Source organism: Tauraco erythrolophus, chromosome 8 (assembly GCF_009769465.1).
Source record: "Tauraco erythrolophus isolate bTauEry1 chromosome 8, bTauEry1.pri, whole genome shotgun sequence".
Classification (NCBI taxonomy): Eukaryota; Metazoa; Chordata; class Aves; order Musophagiformes; family Musophagidae; genus Tauraco; species Tauraco erythrolophus.
The window spans coordinates 42,304,652-42,327,211 of record NC_141472.1 but is presented as its reverse complement, the minus strand read 5'-3'; the positions used below and the strand labels follow the sequence as shown (position 1 = coordinate 42,327,211).

The 22,560-nt window shown below is 42.9% G+C and overlaps 1 protein-coding gene across 4 annotated transcripts; it reads left to right on the top strand.

The window, feature by feature from the left end:
- Positions 1–225: 225 nt before the first annotated feature.
- ORC4 (origin recognition complex subunit 4) lies at positions 226–21,221 on the top strand. 4 transcript variants are annotated; one of them, XM_086615817.1, is made up of 14 exons: positions 226–281; positions 2,431–2,502; positions 4,964–5,040; positions 6,753–6,843; positions 9,447–9,522; positions 9,925–10,010; positions 12,108–12,156; positions 12,685–12,836; positions 14,615–14,788; positions 15,112–15,198; positions 19,022–19,130; positions 19,496–19,591; positions 19,676–19,743; positions 20,913–21,221. In XM_086615817.1, exons 2-14 carry the CDS (start codon positions 2,431–2,433, stop codon positions 21,099–21,101), a joined length of 1,326 nt encoding a protein of 441 aa, XP_086471943.1. In that variant the 5' UTR covers positions 226–281; the 3' UTR covers positions 21,102–21,221. The 4 variants fall into 4 exon arrangements, with proteins under 4 accessions (XP_086471943.1, XP_086471942.1, XP_086471941.1 ...); XM_086615816.1 differs by lacking the exon at positions 226–281 and adding an exon at positions 972–1,000; XM_086615815.1 differs by lacking the exon at positions 226–281 and adding an exon at positions 1,313–1,938.
- Positions 21,222–22,560: the final 1,339 nt, after the last annotated feature.

Below are 22,560 nucleotides of genomic sequence, written 5' to 3'. Positions count from 1 at the left end.
GCGACAACAAAGCTCCGGCAGGACCGGGCAGGGGGGAGCCCCCGGCGCGGAGAAGGGACACAAAGTGACAGGCGGGCGCCCGGCACCCCCTCCCCGCCACCCGCGGCCCGAGCGCCGGCCCCCACCCCCCCCACCCGCCGCCGCGCTCCCGCTCCCTCCCTGAGGTAAACAAGCGGCCCCGCCGCCGCTCCCCCCGCCCCGCCGCCGCCCCGCACTCACCTCAGCGGCCCCCCGGCGCCCGGCCGGCCCCGGAGCGGCGCAGGCGGAGACGCACACAAAGGGTAATAAAGGGGGAGGAGGGGAGCGCGGGGGGTGGGGGCTGCCCAACTGCCTGCCGCTCCCCCGCCGAGGTGCCTCCCGCCGGGGCCGCCTCTCGCCTTCGCTCTCCCTCCGCCGACGGCCGCGGGGTTGGGGGGGGGGAAGAAGAAACTCCCTGGGCTCCTCCGGCGGGGCTGGGGGGGTGGGGGGGACGAACTCGGGGCGCCTGGCGCCGGCCCCCCGCCCCCGCGCCGATGCCGAGCGGAATTAGCGGCCTGCCCCTTTAAAGGTATAAATAACGGGCCCCCCCGCCCCCCCCCGCGCTCCTCATCGTCAGCTGCCGCTGCTGCTCCGCTGCTGGGGCTCGGCGCTGCCGGGGAGGAAGAGGGGAGGCAGCCACTGCGCATGCGCCCCGGGGGAGCTCGGGAGGCCGCGGGGGGGGCGGGGAGGGGGAAGAGAGGGAGGGACGTGCCTTCCCACAGGGCCGCGCGCGCCGCGCGCACCCGGAAGGAGATGCGGCTGCGGGGCGGAAGGAAGTGGTGGGGATGGGCCGGGGCGGAAGTGAGGGGAGGGGCGGTGGGTGGGGAAGGGGGGGTGGGTGGGAGCGCCGCGGTCACGTGAGGGAGGCGGGCGGCGCGGGGGCTGCCGGGAGCGCGACGACGACGACGACGGCGGCGGCGGCGGGGCGGGCATGCGCGCGCGCGCGGCGCGAGGGCGGTGTTCGCCGCGGCCGCCGCCTCAGGTGAGGGAGCGGCGGGCGCCGTGCCGCGCCGCGCCGCGCCGCGCTATGTCGTGCCGCCGGGGAAGGGCGTCCCCGGGGCGGGAGGGAAGGGGGGATAGCGCCGCGGGTCGCGGGGACTCGGCTTGTGAGGCGCGCAACGGCCGCCGCCGCCCCCCTGCCGCGGGGCCGCCCCGCCGAGCCGCCGCCGCGCGTCCCTCCGGCGCGGGGGGAGAGGCGGGAGCGGCGTCTCCCCGCGGGAGCGCACAGGATGCGCGGGGCGGCGCTCCAGTGGCGGCGGTGGGCGGCACCTGATGGCTGCGGTGCCCTGGGATCACTTCCTAAGCCTCCGGATAAAGAACGGGAGCGGGCGTGCTCCCCGGCTGCTCCTGCGCTCCGGTTTAAATAATCCGCCGGCGTCGGGTCAGCTCCGCGTCCCCGGGGCTGGGCACCCGCTTCCGTAGCCACTGCTCCGCTCCTGTGGTTTTAGCAGCTGGTCCCGTGGCTTGCAGGCAGACTGCCGTGCCAGCGGAATGGACGGTGCTGGAGGAGCGAAACTGGGAGAGGAGGGAAGCGACTGTGTTAAAATAAGCATAAATTGCTGCAGAGCAAGTCTGGGAATTTTTCTGTTAGCACAAGGAAGGAGAATCGGTTTTTACCCGCGCTCCTGTCTGAAGAGGCACTGTGGTTATTGTTAGGAGCTGCTCTAGGATAAACACGGAGAGCCAGTTGCTCCTTTAAAAACTTCCTTGTAGTGACTTCACATGTTACCGTGTGCCTGTGGCTTGTTCCAGCTTCAGAAACGTAAATCCATCGTTTCAAAGTATCCCGAAGGTGGTTAAAGCGAACAAATTACACTTGGTGGTTGTTCGGAGGAAGTGTACAGATACCACTCGTTACTACAACGGAATTGAGGAGTATCCATGTGCTTGTTCCCAGTAGTGTGTCCGAGGTGTAAATGGGTGAGCTGTGCCGCCCTTGGCTCTGTGCAAGGCCGGCGGGTGCGTGGCTGTGCTGTCCTAGTGCAGCCTGGCATGCCATTCACAGGCGTGTCAATGTCATCCTTGCCCTTAAGGACTTGCTAGGAAAACTTGGAAGAAAACTTGAAGGAAAAGTTTCCTATCAGTTGTGTTAGGCACTGTTTGCGTTGTGTCAAAAAGTGTCCTAAAGGAAATGCTGTTCAGAAGTTATGCATAAACACAGATTTAATCGAATCAGAAATAATAAAAAAAATGCTTCAGTCTTTTATTTTTTTTGCTGGTAAGGTGAACTCCTACATCTTTATCAGTTAAGAAATGATGTTGGTTAGAATTTCAGTTCTTAAAAATGAGCAGCTGTCTTTTGTTAGCTAAACTAAATTTAGTTTACTAACACCTAAGCAGGGTTTCTGAGTAACATTATTTGGAAAATGGAGTAGTTTAGTACAACTTTTATGTTCTCTTTCCTGTTTAAAGATGAAAACTTCTGCCATGAGTAAACGTAAGTCAAAGGAGAGCCATGGAGCAAACGGAGAATGCATTTCACAGGTTAGTAACATCTCTATTAGTTGACTTTATTTTTAAGTTGTAACACTTTTCCATCCCCTGACATCCGTGTCATTCTGTAGCTTTTTACTAGACCAGTTAAAAGGCATGTGCAGGTACTCGGTGTAATTTCTAGGAGTGTAAATGGGTTTTGTGTTCATGTTCTGCAGTTCTTTCAGCTCCTCACCTGATGTTTGCTTGCTTCAAATGTTACAGAAATGATCTACTTTTTGGAATCTTAATGAAAATCACAAAGCATGCTTTTGCGCTTTTACAGCCGTTGTGGCAATAGATTTGCATAAATCTATTTTTAGCTAATCAGATTCTTTATCTTCCAGTTTGTAGAGTGATTAAGAACTTAGGTGACTTTTTTTAATAGCCTAGATTAGGCAGGGGAGCTGCTGCCAACTCAGTTTTCATTTTTTTCATTTTTTTTTTCCCTGTGTTCTTGAAGTGGTTATTTAAAAACTGTGATGCGTCTTGTAGTGAATTACCTCTGTTTCAGTAGTTTCTTTTATTTTATATTTTTCATTTACCTCTAAAATCCTTTTATAGGAGGAAAACCTTTTCACTTGTGAGTGGACAATGCTGACTGTCCAGATAGATTATTCGTTAAAACAGAATAAATCTGGAAATTAAATCAGTAAGACTTTAAGTAGAAGAGAAAGTAGTTGAAAAATCAGGTAGACAACTACAGTTCATATTAAAAATGAATTCCTTTCATAAAGTGGAATTATTAGCAAAATAGGTTTCTGTTGTTTTTCTGTCCATGATTTAAACTTGCTGAGGAGTACGTTACAAAGATACATCCACATGTGTTTATTTTTAAACCAAAACCACCAAGAGCTGATGGTGATAGTTCCCTCATAAATTATAAATTAGCTAAGTGTTAGAAGAAGACATGTTTTCCTATTACTAAAAGCCTGTTAGTAATGTACCCCAGGACAGTGACTGGTTAGCTAAACCAGGCATGAACGAGAAACTACTCCCTAAGGTGAGAAAAACATGGAACATTTGTGGTACAGTATTGCTTCAGTGTGTGTTTACCTGGGATAGAATGCTGCACTTTTTTGTGAAGTGTTTCATGAGGTGTTCAAGGCCAGGCTGGACGGGGCTTTGGGCAACCTGGTGTAGTGGAGGGTGTCTCTGCCCGTGGCAGGGGGGTTGGAACTAGATGATCTTTGAGGTCCCTTCCAGCCCAAACCATTCTGTGATTCGATGATTTCTTAGGATTCAGCAGAAATGAAAAAGGAGTCAGTGAAAAGGTGCGACTGAATTACGTCGAGAAAAACTGTGTTGGGGGGAAGATGAACCAACTCAGATTGGGAGAAGGGAAAAGCCACGACACAGATGTGCACGATAATGATATAGTTAGTTTTTAGGTCAAATGCACGTTCACCTAGACTGAAAGGCAAGGTGCTCAAATGGGATTTTAAAGGAAGATCACTTTGTTCACAGTTTGCCATTTAATCTCTGAATTTCTTCAACAGTGAGCGCCTAAATAGGACATCAAGCATTACAAAAGTAGGTATGAGAGGTATAAAATGCAGGTATTTTGGACAGCTTAAGTGAGGGGTGGAGAGAAGGCATAGTATAGAGTCCTGTAAACTTTTCAAAATTGAGATTGTACAATTTGCATGCTGCCAAGTGGTAGAAAGAAATATGCCATGGTGCTGAAGGCTGGGTGTTTGGGACCTGAAGATACAGTTTTAAGTAACAGTTCTTTACATGGCAAACAGAAATCAGGGCAGATATGTGTGTAACTATATCCCAAGCAATACATGCAAATTAATAGTTAACATTATGCACCGTGCAATTGGAAGGGCTGCGGGACTTTGATAATCAAGCTGGACAGAATCCAGTCCATCCTTTGTAAGCCATGCATTAGCTTCAGTGTCATACCACTTCCTGCCCCAGTTCCAGACTCAGAAACCATGTATCTGAGCTGAATCTGCAAAGAAACTGTAAATTTGATACTTTATAATGTTGGAGGGCAGTAGGCACCACATTGCTGCGAGTGGTGCAAAAAGTGTGTGCCCTGTTTATTTGGGGAACTGAGTTGTTTTCTATTTAAGTCAGCTGGTAAATGTTTTCTTGCCTATGTTACACAATAAGTTAGAAATATGAATTAAATGAACTACTGATGTCATTTTGGTGACAACTATAACATCTGCTTGGGGGTGAAGGAAGGAAACTGTAGCAGAAAGTACCAAAGATGCATGTGGCTATTGAATTAAAGTTTCTCTTTTCTGCTACAAGAGAGTCTGCTAAATATTCTCCCTACTGCAACTTTGTTCTTAATTCCAAGACCTTGTATCATTGATGACGATAAAAATTTAGAGTGTGTTTGTAACACCATGTAAACATGCGTGTTTTCCTGTTATTTTGTAGCAGCAATTACATTATGGTACATTCTGGTGTGAGCAACACCACGTGTTCTTTCCGTCTTGTATTATATCCATAGGCACAGAAAATGTTACGGGAAAGATTCTGTCGTCGTTACGCTACTGGAAAACTGTTTGGGATCGAACAGCAGTACAGGTGAGTGAGCGTACTCAAAGAGTAAGTCATTTCTACTTTAACCACAGCAGAAAAATAACCAGGTTAAGTCAGAATTTCCTGCTACCTCAATTTTTCTAAATTATACAGGCTGGAATGACTTGCAGTGTAATGCTTCTGAAAGTTGTTCGCCTCAGATTTTACGAGTCTTTGTACAACTGTTCCTTGCTGTTTTGTCAGGCTCCGAGTTTTGGGTTTCTTGGCCTTGTTTCAAATCTGTAATTCCTGAAACACTTCTATTTTGAGCCTGAAAGATACTTTCAGTGCATGTTCTAAGGCTCTGTTTAATGACGTGACCAAGCAACCAGTTGAATTCTCTTTTCATGCCTCTTTATTTTTACTTCAGATTTTCTCCTGTTACTTGGTGAGCTGTGTAAAAGTAAATCTTAAACGCTGGATGCCAGCATCGTGTTTCGTGAGGTAGAGACCCACGTTTGAAAGCAGCCTGCTTCTTGGGGCCATCCAGATGTGGAGGTTAAAGTCAGGAAGAAGGGACCTATTGTGACAGTAATACTGTCCTAACACTAATCCTTTTCCAGATGCAGGTCAAATCCTGAAAATCACAAACGTGTATCTAAAGAACTTGTTTTAAACAATCGATTTTTCCCCAGAGGAACTTCATGCATGTTGAATCACCTGATGTGAGCATCAGTTTCCTTTCCCTTACAGGAAGGAAAATAACGTTTATTTAAAAAGTGTAGTGTAGTATACCTGCAGAGCTCACCTAGACATGTTTATTGTTGTTGTGGAAAAATGTATTTCTGTGATGTTAGTATTCTGCAAAACAAGCCTCCCCTCTTTATACTGGAAATCTGAAAACCAGTTTACCAACTGTCTTCTACTTAACGTGCCACTGTCGAAGACTTATGCTGGAGAGGAAACACAATGAGCTTCCCAGCTCTTAGGTTTCCTTGCCCAAAATGTGCTGGGGCTCTTGGCTATAGTTAGCCCTCAAACAGTGAACAAACCCACGTGCGTTTGCTACAACTGTCGCACGACGACTCTGTCACTCCTTTAGCAGCACTTGCACCATGTCAATGTTCGAAGTGAAAAAAGACATTTCGGAAATCGGAAGGCTCAGTAGTTTTTTTTAAGTACTTTAAATGTGGTACTAGGTGATAAGTCTACCTGAAGATAATTTAGAGTTGTTCATTTTTCCTTCTTTTGGGTGGGAATAGACTATGAACTTGAAGCTCAGTATTGCTGTTACCATTCACAAGCTTTCAAAGCCTAAATTTTTGCTTGTAGTCAGTTTTATGAAGGTTGTCAACATGAATATATTCCACTAGATTATTAATTTTTACTGGTGTCAAGGTTTTCCTTCAATATGTTTGCCTGTCTTCCTTTTTCATAAGCTATAGTGGTATCACAGAAAGCAATGTTGTTTTTTTTTTTAAGAAAGAAATAATTATTGAAGTCTGTCCTTTCATGGTGGAGAATTGTAGAACTCTATAAATTAGTGATACTCCTGACTTCTGCATGTTTTAATATTTTAAAATATCTTTAAGAGGTCTGACTGCTCAGCCTTTTGTACTTTATCATATTACATTTTGCATGCCCTGAGTGTTTGCTCTGAGAGCGAGTTGAAATGTATCAAGTTTTCTCGTATGTTCTAAAGATTCTTTGAATTTTCCACAGCTTCAGTGAATGTTGTCTGGTTTGAAGTTTTTAACCTATTGCTGTTGTCAACACAGACATCTGCTGGAGCTGCTGAAACGAACTACAGTTCATGGAGAAAGTAATTCCGCCCTCGTTATTGGACCCCGAGGATCAGGAAAGACTGCGGTATAAACATGCATTAAAAGTTTGTACAAGGTCAAATGAAACATGAGGCAGATAACCTCACTGAAGTCCTGGGAGCTTTTGGAGCTGAATTGTCATCTCTGCCTGTTTTTAAAGAGAGAATTGCCAGATGTTTACATATAATTTCAAAACATTCTAGGACTTCTTGTGAGCTAATTCTGTTGAATAACAATATGGAGAAATTGGTTTCCTGACAATCTCCTGAAATTTTTAAAATGCTGAGTTCCTAGTGACGTTGTGAAACAGAATAGCTTCATGTGCAGCTGACAAAAACATGTGCCTGTTCATCCTCACAATGACTTGCCTGGCTTTGGAATTCTTTGCATGTCTTCACTAGGTTTCATGACGTGCTGCAGATACCCAAAATGTGTAAAATGGAAATAATTTTTTCGGAACAAGTTGCATTTGTTGTTTAGTGATCTGACTACGTCATAGATCCTGCCTTTCTGCCTTCTTTCAGCATTTCCCCTGTTACAGTTTTTAATGGTTCTTGCCACAGAGGACGTCATCTTTGCAATTAAGGCCACGTTTTGCTTCCTTTTTAAAAGGTCACCTACTATTGCTGTTGGGCCTCTGCTGTAAAAATGGCCGAAGAGGCACGCAGAAACTGTGAAAGGAGTAGGAAAACTGGAAACTGTAAAAGGAGTAGGAAAGCAGGAAACTGTAAAAGGGGTGGATTTCTGCATAGCTGTTTGTACGTAGAGAATGGTGAGGTACCTTAATCCTGTTTTAAAGGTGACACAGAATATTGTTACCTGAATTGCTCGGAGGTGTAACATGGTGTGGTAGTTCTAGTTTACAAGTGCAGGTTTTGTATTTTAAAGGAACTCTTCTTAGTTGAGGCATGTGAAGGGATGACATATAACTTGGGTTATATAGTTTAATATTATGCCAGCACTTAAGTCTTTTATGTTTACATGAGTATATAATGTGATAGATAGGTTGGCTGTTACTGCAAAAAAACTATTCAAGATGAAAAATTACAAAAATTACTTTGGAAGTCTTCCCACGTGCTAAAGCACGTGGCCTTCAAGCTTTTAAACACAGTTGAGCAGAAATAAATTAATAGATGTAAACATATCCATGACGCAGCTGACACCAATCGTTCTGCCAGTTTGTTGATAGCTTCCTTGTTTTTCTTTGCAAAAACAGTCAGTATTCTTCTGTTACCCGTCATACTTCAGAAGAAGGATAATAGCCAAAATCCTATGGAGCAGTGGTGGGAAAAGAGCTGATAAACCAGTGGCAAATAAGGGTTCCTTCACCTGTGTACTTCCTGCTAGTCTTGAACGGAAGTTTATTTTTCCTTTAGTAGATTTATGGATTTGTAAGAGAGCAACAAGCACTCCCATAGTGCAGAAAATAGTTTTTAGATTTCTGGTATTTGCAGTGTAGACTTTCAAGGTACAATTGAGATTGTTGGGTAAGGGGCTAGCCAGAATGCATGGCATCTGCTTATTGGTCATAAACTTGAGAAACTAAGGGAATAAGCTTTTTTTTTTTTCCAAATAGCTGTATAGTAAATGTTGACACCTGTAGTAGCAGTCTAACTGTATCTGCTTCTAAATATAATATCAGCAGAAAAGCATAGGTGAGCTCTATACTGCAAGCAAGTTGGAATAAATGTGGAAGTTTAAAAAAAAACCCTACAATGGAATGATCCCTCAAACACCTTGTGCCCCCCCCCAATCACCAAAACACAAACTATTTATATTATTTAAATTTAAATTTTCTTCCAAACCTTTTACGAAAGGATAGTGAAGATGAAAATGTGATCCTTCCTGCCAGAACATAAGTAAGCAAATCACATAAGCAACATGAATGATTTTCTTATTCTGTACCAAGTGAAGGATGTTGGCTTTCAAAAAAGACTGCTGAGACAAGAAAGTTGTGTGTATATAAGTATATATGTATGGATACGTACACATAAATGGGAGCTGCAAGTTCTCAGCTGAGGAAGCAAAAGCAAAGAAGTAGCAAGCAAATGAAAAGTTAACATTTCAACCACTTATGTGTATTTTAATGCAAGTTTCTTATGACTTTTACCAAGAACAAGTTCTTGATGGACTGTAAATTTGAGACCCCTGAGTTTTATAAGCAGTAGTTGATGTAATTACATGCAATTTAATTTTGTCTCATGTTTCCTAACTTCAGAGGAAAAGAATAAGCGTAGCATCTTTAAAGATGTAAAGCAAAGATTTTTGTTGTACAGCACCTAATGAAGCCAAATACCATACTAACTCAAGAGAGAAATTTTCTCACATCTCAGCCTCGTGAAGCTTTTCCGGATTAAGGCAAAAGCCCTAGTTATTGTCCCCAAAAATCAGTGACTAAAATACAGGAGTTATTTTTATATTTCTTTCCCTACTCATTCAGCAGAATGAACAAATGCAATTGCTACAGTCATGATACCAAATAGGAAGTTGTCATTTTAGTATTTTAATCTTGAAAATACTCAAAAACATTGTTACCTAATGAAACTGCACATACTTTTTCCTGTCCGATAATATCCATTTGTACACTTTTCTTACTGTTAATACATTAATCTTCTTATAAATAAATTATGGTGGTTTTTTTTTTCCTAGTTATTAAATCATGTCTTAAAAGAGCTCAGGGAAATGAAACAAGTTAGAGGGAACCTCTTGGAAGTTCATCTGAATGGCAAGTACAGCATTATTCAAATATTATGTACTATTGAGTTGCCATATATTGTATGTACTGAACAGAAAATTTGGTTTCAGCAGTTGTAATCTAGCCTCAATTATGGACACATTTGTCTGAGAGCTCCAAAATGCCTTTCTTTATATCTCTCTCATATAGAGAGAACTTTTGTGCTTTTAATGACTATTCAAAATGTTAAAAATCTGTTCGGTTGTGACCAAATTGTTTTAAGTAACTTCTTATTACATATGGAAAATTTCTGTCTGGACTTTATTTATGAAAAGGCATAGCTTGTAAGGCTGGAAATGGAGAGAAGCTTCTGGATAAGTTTCTAGTATCTGTAGACATGGCCTCTTGGAGTGAAGAACTGCCAGTTCTTCACGAAAAATTGTTTTCTTGCAGGGCTTCTGCAGACTAATGATAAAGTGGCCCTGAAGGAGATCACCAGACAGTTGAACCTGGAAAATGTGGTTGGGGATAAAGTTTTTGTAAGTATCGACTTTATCATACTCTTTGCTTATCTCCTTCCAAAATCCCTTAGAAAACTAGCTTTTCAGAATGCAGCTTGTTGAGACTGAACGGGCTTTGAGAGTTTATAAGCAGAATTGCAGTGGGCTGGCTCCGTCTTCTCAAAGCTTTCTCTTTTACAATATTTAATAATTGATGGCAGTAGTGAGCTGTGGCAGCGTTTACCCGTGAAGACCCCAGTTTACAAGCACTTCAAGCACGCCCACAAACACTTGTGTTCTACACAAATGCTGAACGTTACCTTTTGCCAGCTGAGTGATGTTGATGCATCCTGATACTTCAAGAAACATCAACGTTGACTTAGAGAAGGAGGAAGAACGGAAAGGCTCTCTTAACATTTACTTCAAGCCTCTAAATGAAACAAACATTAAGCATTCCAAAGAGACTTTGATCAGAGGGGTAGAGTGTTTTGGAAACATTGGCTTTAACATTTCAAGACAAAGAGTAAAGCAAGTTAACGAGACAAAAATCAGTATCTTTAGTATATTTGCAACCTTTTCTTGTTCATAGGGAAATTTGGCCAGGCTTCCCAGAGCTCTCATTTTGCATAGACTTTCTATTGAAATATTTGCTTCTATTCTCCTTTTCCCAAAGATAAGAAGCTCATTTACATTAGTAGTAAAGTCAGTAATAAAGAGAATAACTGAAGTGCTTCAGATTAAATTTCACTCATTTGAGTGTGAAATAACTTGGGGTAGTGATCTGAGCTACCCTGGTTGTTGCCTGTTACTCAGCGAGTGTTCTTGAGAGCCCATCTTCTGGTAAGGCAGAAGGTCCTTCTGAGCATCATCTCCTCCTCTGCTCCAAGGTGGGGCCTTTGGCAGAGTTTTTAGTTGTGAGTCATATGTAATACCAATCCAAGCGGCTAAAGCAGATTTATGAGAGGGTAGAAAGGTGAAATCTCAAAAGGTGAGGTTTATTTTCATTGGTTGGATTTGGAAAACTGGAGACATAAGATGTTACTACTTTAGTTAAGAGAAACCAGGGAACTAGGTTAGAGGCAGTGAGGAATGTAAGATGAAGTGTTTTGGAAACGTCTGCTGCTTAGGCTGTGCTTTGGTTTCTTGCTTAACCCAAATGACTTCAGATACAGAGAACGGAAAACCCTTTCTGGTGGTGAGCCGTAATTTTCCCCAATACAGTTGCAGTAATAAAAGCATTTAATTTCAGCATAGCCGTTTGAATGAGTTGTCTTTTCAACAGAGAACTAGAACAACCTTTCAAGGTCTACAGTTCCACTACCACAAGTACTGGAGGCAAGACTGGACTTAAATATGCTTAATTCCCCTGCTATTTTCCCCATTAAGTTATTGGGGAGTGCTGCTTTAAACTCTCAGCCATCTAATCCCTTCAGTTGCACAGGGGCACGGAAGCATACTGATTTGTAGGAATGGCCTTACTTCTCTCCGTAGAAACTTTTCCTTTCTTAGTTTCTGCAACTCCCATTCAGAAAGTAAATTGGCTTTTCTGCCTGTTCTGATAGGGCTCGTGGTCTTCAGCTACAGTTATTTCCCATCTCACAACTGGTGTGCTTCAGAGCTTGTGAACGCGTGTGTAACTGAAGCAGGACGGTCGTAGCCACACGTTGTTTGCTGTCAGGAGTGTTTGATGCTGTCACCTGGCTAATAAGGCTGCAAATTAAAAAACTGCAGACTGATCATTCTCAGTGGAACTCGTTAGGTGGCAGTTTTTGCATGTCTGTAGATGGAAAACGAGTGTGCAATATCTATTTAAGGAAAGATAAAGCTACTTGTAAGTTTAGCTTATTGTAGACATTCCTCTGATCACTGATTTTTGTCTGTCTGAGGCAACTAGTTTGGGGTTTTCAGACTGGGAAAAAGTAGATCAGTGTAGAGTTAACCTCTTCAGGACAAGAAAACTGAAAGTTATGATTATACAACATGAAGTAACACTGTAAATTTTCAAATACACACTGGTTTTGAAAGCAGGGTTTTAGAAGGAAATGGCCTTCGTTCCGTGCCTGAACTCGGTGTAATTACACAGTTCTGAGAATGTCATGGAAAACCTGTGGTGAAACTTTTTTCTTCTCTTTGTAGGGCAGTTTTGCTGAAAATCTTACATTCCTTCTGGAAGCTTTAAGGAAAGGTAAACACTGGTAGCCCCTGTTCTGAAACAGTGTGTGTGTGTGTTTGTCACTTGGCTGAAAAGTTAGCATATACGTGTTTTTTCGTCTGCTTGTGCAAGTGGTGTGAAGAACTCTAGCCCAGGAATGTGTCATGGTTACAAAATAATGTAAAAAATACATAATACTAAACAAATATACCTGTAACATAACTAATGCCTTAAAGGCTTGCATGTGATGGTCAGCTAGGAAGGACAGATTCTTTAATCTAGATTGGAATTATTAAAAATAGTGGGATTTTGATAAAATTTGCCATTAAAGACTGTCTTCCCTTGCAACCAAAAATAATGCTTGGCAGAATACTACAAAACCTTACCAATTTTTCAGTGAATTTTTCTTTTTCCTGTTGTAGCAGCACACGTGTAAAAGGAGGGCTTAGTGAAAAGCTAAAAGGAGATATGTAAATTGTCAAAACCAGAATTTGTGAGATCTGTAGTGATGGAAGTCTGATGATGAGGTTACCATGCTAACTTTAAGAATTGCTTTCTCAGGAAACCGAACTAGCAGTTGTCCAGTGTTGTTTATTCTGGATGAATTTGACTTGTTTGTTCATCACAAGAATCAGACACTGCTCTATAACCTCTTTGATATATCCCAGTTAGCACAGACTCCAGTGACAGTCATTGGACTCACATGTAGGCAGGTAAGAAATTGTGCTTTCTCACTTGAGTTTTCAGCTGGTTTAGAGAGTTTTGCCTTAGTTGGAGTGTTTTCTCTCCTGGAACCTTACTGAATTTACTGAGACTTTTCTCAATTATCCGTATTTTTGACTTTTGAATTGGGAAAGGAGGAGAGGGAACCCACAATAATTTGTGCTGAGAGCAAACTCAAAGGGCAAAAAACTGCAAAGCTTTCAGTTGTGCTGCTAAAGCAGCAGGTTTACATTTCTAAGGAGACACGAGGCTGTTGTCCTGCGTTACTGCAGAAGAGCCATGTTTATCCATGTGGCTGTTTTCCATTACACTGTCGTTCACCCTTTGGAGAGGCTCCTGGGCATTCCAGTTTCTTGGTCAGCAGTTGTATTAACCTACTGTGTTTAAATCATTGTTCTGAGGACAGGATTGTTTTTTTTAAGCTAACACTTCAATAGGCCACTCTTGCTATAATACTGGCATGTTCTAAATGGGTTTAGGATCCAGGTTAGACTTGCTGGGATTTTTGCAATGGCATTGTAGGGAACTGTGGGCAGGTTATGTGTATGTTGTCAAATGGAAGCTGGTACTTCATAAAAATCTTACTGTTCTCAGTAAACGAGATTGGTGGTGAAGGTAGGCAGGTTATGACCAAAAGAATAGTTAAAATCTTTAATTGAAGCCTGAATCTGGGGTTGATTTGGTTTGGGTGTTATTTAGCTGCACAAATTTCTGGAAGTTAATAGGATAGTTAGTAGTTGATGTAGTAAATAAAAATCTTTTCTTTTGCTTCATTACTGTCCTGAGTCTGGTGTCCTCATCACCTGTGATTTAGAACCTCAAATTGCTCTGCTTTTGGATGCAATTAAGGTAGAGTCTTCAGAGGCTGTGTCACAGCTCTGGTGATCGCCGTTGCTTCTTAATCTTTCTTTTTTTATTTTTTAAAATCACTGGTCCCTGTTGCATGGGACTTCCAAATCCAAAGGGTCTTTATATTTTGCACTGTTGGCTCTCTGTTTACTTTTATTGCTCTCTTTCTGGTGACGAATTCCAGTATTCTTAAAGCCTTTTTTTTAGTGCAAGTAAAACCACCAAAACCAACCCACAACAAACCCTTAAAAAGACAAAAAGGCCCATCCAAAATTACTAGAAACTCGGAGTGTCATTGTTTTGTCCCAGTGTAAGGCAGGGGAATAGCAATGTGTTTCTGTACATGGGTGAATCCCATAGCTTGTTCCTGATGCATTCTGAGAAAAAAAAGCTTTTCTCTATTGTCTTCAACCAACAACTTGATGGCAGACTTGCTTAGTTCTGTGTGACAATCTAGGAAGATAAATATTGGCTCTTAAGTTGTTGTGTTTTTTTTTTAAGCTAGATTCTTTCAGTCTGACAAAAGGCATGTGAACTGACAGCTGCCAAGCTACGTACCTACTAAATAGACAACTTGTCTAGAGCCATGATAGGCTGAACTATCTTGAATGCAGACTGAAGTCACTGAAATATTGACATCATCTATGGAGAAATTTTGCTGGGTATCCTAGCAACGAATTATCCTGCGTGATGCAGTGCATCACGTGATTTGGGTCAGTGGCCAGTTGTTAGGCATTTCAAGGCGTGTCAATTATAATAATTAGCAAAGGTCTTGCTAGAACATTTTAAGCCTGAGAATTTAATAATTCTTACTTTTTGAACATGATTTCTTTTGGTGTTTCCTCTTGTAGTTTTTACTGTAGCAAAGAATGCACTAAATGTGTCTGCTTTTTAATTTTTTTTTTTTTTTTTTGACAAGGATATCCTGGAACTCTTGGAGAAGAGAGTAAAATCAAGGTTCTCTCACCGACAGATATATTTGATGAATTCCTTTGATTTTAGACAATACATTAGGATATTCAAGGAACAGCTTTCTCTTCCTGCTGAATTTCCTGATGAGTGTTTTGCACAAAAATGGAATAATAACGTTCAGGTATTTAAAGTTCTTTATACTTGGTTTTAGTAAAACTTCTAAAGTAAAGTGTAAAGCCTTTACCTAGGATTAGTGTTGCCTTTCACTATTTCAGTTTGATATGGAATAAATCAAATTGTGATAGAGAACCTTTGCGTGTTGAAGTCTGGAGACAGAATTTTAAGTGTCACAAAAAAGACCAGAAAGTTAAGGTTAGACATGAAGAATCGTGTTGTCAAGCATAAGCTGAGCTCCTTCTGAAGCTTTGCTAACTGGCATTTTTTTCAGGTGAGCATGAAATGATTTGCTGAGATGATTAAAATATCACTTTTTCTTGTTTTTAGCGTCTCTCAGAGGATAAAAGTGTGCAAGACGTGCTGCAGAACCTTTTTCACTACACCAAAGATCTGCGCACGCTTCATTTGCTGTTGGTATGTATTTGGATACGTATGCAAGATCTTCTTGGTTTGCACTAACCTGTAAACAACACTCATGTTTTTCAAACCAGTTATATGAGCTTTACTTGAAACATCTTTTTGTTGTGCTGGCTTTTGACAGTACTGGTTTCTTGCATGCTTCACCAGTCCATGCTTTATTCATGGATTTGAGTCGGTCCGATTTCTTTTGCCAAGTCTTTCCATTTATAAAGCAAAACTGTAGGTGAAATACTTTCAAAATACTCTTTACTTTCTAAAAAGCCTTTCCTTTCTACTCTTTCCTTACTAAAACCTACTTATTCTACCTTTAAGTCTGTTGTTGCAGCCAAACATTCCTCCAGTTTAGCTCCTTCACCAAATCGGTCACTATGCCAGACCTCTTCGCCAATGTCTGAGCGATGTATTTTGGTGCCATTTTTTTTTACCATGGTCTTTTATTATGTTCTTGCATCATCTTGCACTCTGCACTTTCCTCCTCCTGACACCGTGAGGGTGTGTCTGTGTTCCTGGCCAATCCTCACCTGTTTCCTGACCTACTCTTGAATAACTCTCTGTGTAGGTACCTGCGCTTTTGGCATAAAAGCACACAATGCTGCATTTGGAATAACTGTCACTTAGAGCTGAAATATTTGTTGTTGTCATCGCTCTTTCTACTCCTTCCTAAACCATTGTTCTTGCTAGGATGCTCCTGAGTGCAGATTACTTGCATTTATGGATTAGTTGCTCCTGGATACCGCTTCAGTAAGAGAGTTCCCATATATCTAGTCTTGTTATTCATGCAGAGGAAATGCTTTTGTTTTCTTATATCACTTCCTATTTCTTCTTACACAGATTATCAGATAAAATCACTTTATGAACTGTATGATGAGGCACCACTTTATTTTCCAGAGGTGGTTTCATATACGGAGCAATTCAGGTAGCCCGGATGCTGTCCTGAATTCGTCTGTTCCTGTGATGCTAGTCCAGGAAATGTGGTTTTAATCTTTCAAATCTCGGAGTGCTGAAAGTTTGAGGCTACTAATCCCTAGAAACACTGAGACGGAAGTTAATTCTGATCTTCTGAATGACCAAATTATCTGGCATCAAAAGCCTGAGGAAGGCTTCAGAATTTTAGTTGGTAACTTTGACCTTTCCCAGTTATCTTGGGCGAGCGAAGGAAGGCCTCCTCACTGTTGGAGAAAAATTAGGCTGCTGCTTCCCTCTTAGCTTGAAGAGAAGACTCCTGTACTCAGTAAGTAGGAGGCAACGCTGACAGTGAGCTTCCTCCTATCACAACAAATGAGCTGAAGCTTAACGCGCCCTCAGGCTCTCTTGGAGGATTTTTTTTTTTTTTAAATCTGCCTCCCTCACTTCTGTTTTTTAACACAGTTAATATGAACGCAGTAACATTCCTTACAGAAGATAAATAACACTTATTTAACCGTCTTAAAATATCTCTGTGCTTCTCTCGGTGTGAAAAGCCCACCGAACATACCTGCTCATCTTGTGTTGTGCAAGTATTCAGATTTTAACCTTCAGCTCCCTGGTGGGCTGTTCTTGGACTCTTTAGTGCTTACAGCTTATCCCAACACTGAGTTTGTAGCCACTCTGAAAACTAGATCACAGACTTCCTGCTCTAGTTCTGAAACACAGCAGGATCAGAGTCCTCTCTTTGGTAGGTCTCTGTTTACTTGAGTTTGTTACAAGACTGCAGATTATTTCTAGTTTAGCAGCACCCAGTTCTGCTCTGTGGCATGAGTGAATGCCAGAAGAAAAGCTGGTGGCTCTCTGAATAGCCTCACTTTGAGCTCCAAGGTGTGTCAGACCTGAGGCTGAAGTTCCTAATTTTCTTCAGCATGTTCTGAATTTTTCCTCTAGAAGGGGGCTTTTTCACTCTGCAAAGTCATATTGCTCATAAAAGTACACAGTACAGATTCCAGCACTTCTGTAATTCTTTTGTATTAGCTGAAGTCTGGATTAGTTGCCTTGCAGGATGAATTTTTCCTTAATTTTGAAAATCTGTTGGAGTCTGCTGTTTGAGCTGGTGAGAGAAGCTTTGTGATGGGTAGTGTGGTAGTGGTGAGAATCAGAGCTGCTCTGGCTAATTACCTGCTTTTTGGTAGCAAGGACATGTTTTCAATGACCAACTATTTTTAAACTATGTTTAGTGCTTCCCATCACTTTGCCTGGTCAGATGAACACAGTATCTGTTTCATGTTGCAGTACCCTAAATGCTGTTGTGCAAAACCTTGGAAGAATTGAACAAGTTGAGGTTTTTAGCAAAGTAAAATAACTAATTTTTTACAGACGAGAACTAGATGGCTCGTAACTGAGCTGGTAAAATCTAGTTTTTATCTTGGTTAACTGCTGTTTCCCCGTGGTTTCCCTCGTGTGTGTTACTTCATGCCATCAGCTGCTTGTCTGCCTCTGAACCTGGTAAACCAGAGGACGCTCAGTGCTTCAGGCGCTGCCGTAGTTACTCGTTACTCACAAATTTCACTAGCCCTGAATCAGAGGGGGCAGTGACTCACAAGAGGTACTGCTGTGTTTCCTCTACTCCTTTCCATTTTGCATGTCTGTTAGTGATTGGGGCTGTCGTTTCTTCACACCCCTCCTCGTTCCCTATCCGAATTCCCTTTAGCCTTTATAGTATAAAACCGCATTCCATACCTTTGAAAGTCTGAATCATAGAATGATAGAATGGTTTGGGTTGGAAGGGACCTCAAAGATCATCTCGTTCCAACCCCCCTGCCATGGGCAGGGACACCATCCTCTACACCAGGTTGCCCAAAGCCCCATCCAACCTGGCCTTGAACACTTCCAGGGATGGGGCAGCCACAGCTTCTCTTGGCAACCTGTTCCAGTGCCTCATCACCCTCTGAGTGAAAAATTTCTTCCTTATATCCAATGAAAATCTCCCCTCTTTCAGTTTAAATCCATTGCCCCGTGTCCTGTCACTACACGCCCTTGTAAAAAGTCTCTCTCCATGAATGATCATGCAGCTTTTTGAAGCTGTTACATTGACATCTATAAGGAGAGAAAGAGGACTGGAAAAGACTGGTGGTAGATAGCTTTGGATGTTCTCAGCGAAGACCTCAATTAAGTGGGTGAAGTAAACAGTTCTTCATCACACTGACCTGCAAAAGCCAGAGTCAGTCAGTAAAAGCCATTTTTTCTGTTGAAGAAAGTTAAACTATAAGGCAGATACTTAAAGCCCTAAAGAGCAGGTGAAGGTCGCTGCAGTGTGCCTACTGCTGTGGGACAGATGATGGATAATCCATAGCTTTGGCAGAGTGGTGTCAGAAGAGGTCAGGTGACTGTGTATTTATTAACTTACACTTGTTCAAAACTCACTTCCTGCGGCAGGTGCCTGAAGATTGGTGAAGATTCAAAGTGCAGCTAGGTGAGTTTTTAGCAAAAGTCCTGAAGGGGTAACTCGTGGTCTGTAAACTGAGAGGTGCCTTCAGGTACTTAGCACTTTCAGTGACACGAGTACTCTCTAGCTCTGTGTGCAAAGGTATGTTTAAAATAGGTGTAAGTCATCCCTGAAGCATGCTAATCCATTGAAATTAATCTAAACAAGTTAATGAGTGTTTATCTCCTCTGGTGAGGAGGCTTTAAAGTTTTAAGCCTGGAAAACCTTCCTGGCAAAATGTAGCTGTAGCTACCAGCTATTTACAAGGTTTTCAGTGTGAGCCTACTGTGCGTAGGGTTTATTCATTAGTGTTTCCAGTAGGCGACTCCAGGGGTAATGCATTCTTCTGCGTCCCATCTCCAAGTAGAAGGTAAGTCTGGTAATTACTAATTAAATGAAAAATGTCTTCTACTTTATTTTTAGATGCTCGGTGTAAGTAACGTTACTGTGCATCACCCACTTATCACTGCGTCAGATCTTCACGAGGCGAGCAAGCAGTATAGAACGGACTCAAAAGCAAATATTGTACATGGTAAGGCTCAACTTCTTCCCCCCAAATGTTTCTTTGGAGTATGGAATGTGTCGAGTCCCTCCCTGAAATCCTTCTGATGCAAGAGATGCTGTATATATAGTGCTTATAGTTTCTTTATATTCAGATTTTTTGCTTTCTGATGGAAGGAGCCCACTTCTTACCATTCTGGCTTCAAATACCTGGAAAACAAATGTTCTCCTATCTAGCCTCTCCAATTCTGGAATTATTTTGCATTTTGAAGATACATAACTCAAATAGTTGAGGCCTACAGCATATATAAAAAGAGGAATAAACATAGGAAGTGAACTGCTTGCGTTTCTGATATGCTTAAGAGAAATATTTAGAGCTCTTGTCTTTCCCTCTAGGTTTGTCTGTCCTGGAAATCTGCCTAATTATAGCTATGAAACACTTAAATGATGTTTATGAAGGAGAACCATTTAACTTCCAGATGGTTTACAACGGTGAGAGAAACGCGAGAACTTTACAAACACTCTATCATTTACTTACCCCTAACTAACTTTTTGTCTTTCCTGTTACTGATACAGAATTCCAGAAGTTCATCCAGAGGAAGGCACACTGTATGTACAACTTTGAAAAGCCGGTTGTCATGAAGGTAAGCCTGAAATGTAATTTTTTTTTATCGTATTTAGGTGCTGGGTTGTTTTTTTCTCTAGTGCACAGATTTGACTAGTCACGTGCAGCCCTAGAACCCAGACTGGGTGCTTCAGGGCGGTGGGGACCCCCTGCTCTTGGAGCAGGCATCCAGGGCGGTGGATTTGGGCAGTGCCTGGCCCCTGGCACGGCCACTGGCACTGCCGCTCACCTCCCACACCCCTCCGCCTTTCCTGGGGTGGGAAGCTCAAGGCTGTGCCGAGCTGGAAAACAGTTACACTTGGAAGAGTTTAGTACCAGTGTGAGGGCTCTCCTTCAAGTGAGCTTAACTGGTTTGGCACTGGGGCTCAGCAGGCATGACTGTATCAGAAATGGCTCCCAAAGGAGAGATTGGTGTCTGTGTGTAAGTATCTTCAGCTTCCTCGTTCACTTCTGCTGTTCAAAAGTGATGTCTCCAAAATGTAAATTAATCTTGCCACATCGAAAATCTGCTTTTCTTAACCCAAGTCCCAGTAGGTCTGACTGGTGCACGGAATCCATTTGTAGCCCAGTACGGCTGGTTTTGCCTCAACCAACTACGGTCTGAAGTGCCAACTGAGAAACAGTATTTTGGTGACAGACCTGATCCCCTCGGGGCTGTCGGGCTGTCTCTCAGTTACCGTCGTTCCGCCAGGCTCCGGCTGGAGATCTGGTCGTAGGGCACGATCCTGCCGAGGTGTGGCCGTCACACAGGGGTCGTGCCGGTGCTGCGTCTTCAGTTCAGGAACGTAACCCAAGGACCAGTGGTTCAGTTGCCACAGCTGTCTTCCAGTCTTGCAATTTTTAAGCCAAGCAGCCTTGGTTTCTGATCCGACACTATTCAATTACACCGAAACTGGAAGTCACGTCATGCTGTCTGCACTTTTAGAGACTGTTCCAGTTGGTATCCCTGACTAACAAAGTCATTCCCAGGCAGCTACACACACACACCAGGTTTCAAAGACTGTTTCTTTAAGAAGAAAAGCGAAGGTAGAACAGAGCTGGCATTTAATGTCCATCTGGTGAGACTGGGCATTGATTTGACAGAGGTTTCTCTCAAAACAGCAGCTCACAGGTCACCCAAAATGCGCAGCACGGCCTGGAATGATGTTGTCTTCTGGTTCCTGACACTTTTTTTCCTTTTATTTTTAGGCATTTGAACACTTACTGCAGCTGGAATTAGTAAAGCCAGTCGAAAGGCCATCTGTTTGTGTGCAGAGAGAGTACGTCTTGATGAAACTGCTTTTGGATAACAACCAAATCATGGATGCTCTGCAAGTGTATCCCAACTGCCCCACAGATGTTAAGCAGTGGGCAGCATCATCGCTCAGCTGGCTGTGACCCTGTGGAACTTACAGTACCACCTTCCGCGTTACCAAACCTTTGGAGTTACCCGTGAGCTCCAGAAGATGTAATGTTTACCCACAGCAGGGGGTTTAGGTTAATAAATTTTTGGAAGAAGCTTGCCTTGATTGATTTGGGATTTTGTGTTTTAAGGAAAGCTCTACTGCTGCTCTCTTCTAATGGCCATACATGTGACCACCCGAAATGCTCGGACAGTTTAGCTCAGCGCTTACGCCTCCTCTTGCACACAATTTCCACCTTGAGGAAATCAAAGGCCTTGGGAATTTCTCAGTCTCAGACTAGGAATGCTGTAGACAGGGGCTCAGTGCCACGTGGGTCTCGTGCTGTAAGTTCTGCAGCACGGATCCCCCTCTGCTGCAGGTTCCAGGGGCTCATGCTTTGTGTACTTTCTCCTCAGATTTGACCTGACAGAAGATTTAATTAATTAAACCTTTAGTCACAACTCGCTTCCGCTGCCCAGTGGTACTTTGGTGCCAAGTAACCTCAACTTACCACCCACCTTCTGTCCAGGTCACTCAGCTGTTTCCTGCAGCGCAGTGTTCGGAGCACAACCTTGCTGTGCCCTGGCAGCTGGCAGGGTTTTCCAGGGAAAGGCACAGGACATACACTGGATCGGAGCATCCCTCTTTCCAGGGTGGTTGTGGTTTTCTTTTTCTTTCCTCCTTTCCCCCCCAAACCCTGCCCTGCAGCCGGAGATGCAAACAGCCACACGTCTCTTCTCCCACCCTGTTACAGCTTGAAAAAAGGCATATGCAAGTCAGAGTAGTCACATTTTTTATTTTAACTTTTTTGGGGAAATAGGGGAGAAAGAGTATACATTTTTATTTGTACAATATTTAACAATCACTTTATTGGGGGCGAGGGGGGGGTTGGTTTGTTTTTAGTACTTGCAGAAAAACAAGTACCTTTTGACAGTAGTACAACAACCTGTGCCCAAAACACTGACAAATACAAAGAGTAAAGTTAAAACAATTGCTTACCGAAATCTTGAGAGGTAACGAATAGTATATGGACTGAAACAGCATTAAAAAAATAAAAGGAGGAAAAAAAAAAAAAAAGTAGTACTGCTGGTTGAGTATCTGAGGTAAATGATGTTCCGTCGAGGATGCTACTGGAATCGTTTTGCCCATGACTGGATATTGCAGCTTTCCGCGCTTGGTACCACGTGTTGGGAATAAAGTCGATGTGTTAAACAGGCCAAAAAAGAGCAGCTGGACAGACAGCAAACTGGTCACCCCGTTCGTGGGAGTGTTTGGCGGAATGAAGAGGAAACATCTCGTAACTGGTTACGTTTCAGTTCGCACGCCCAGAGTTGGCATTTGAAAACGACACCGGCTTTTGCAGATCTCCAATGGAAGGTTCCCAGGGGTGGATTTCCATCCCAGCCATGGAGCCTCAGCACACCACCACCACCGACCGCGCTCCTCCAGCAACT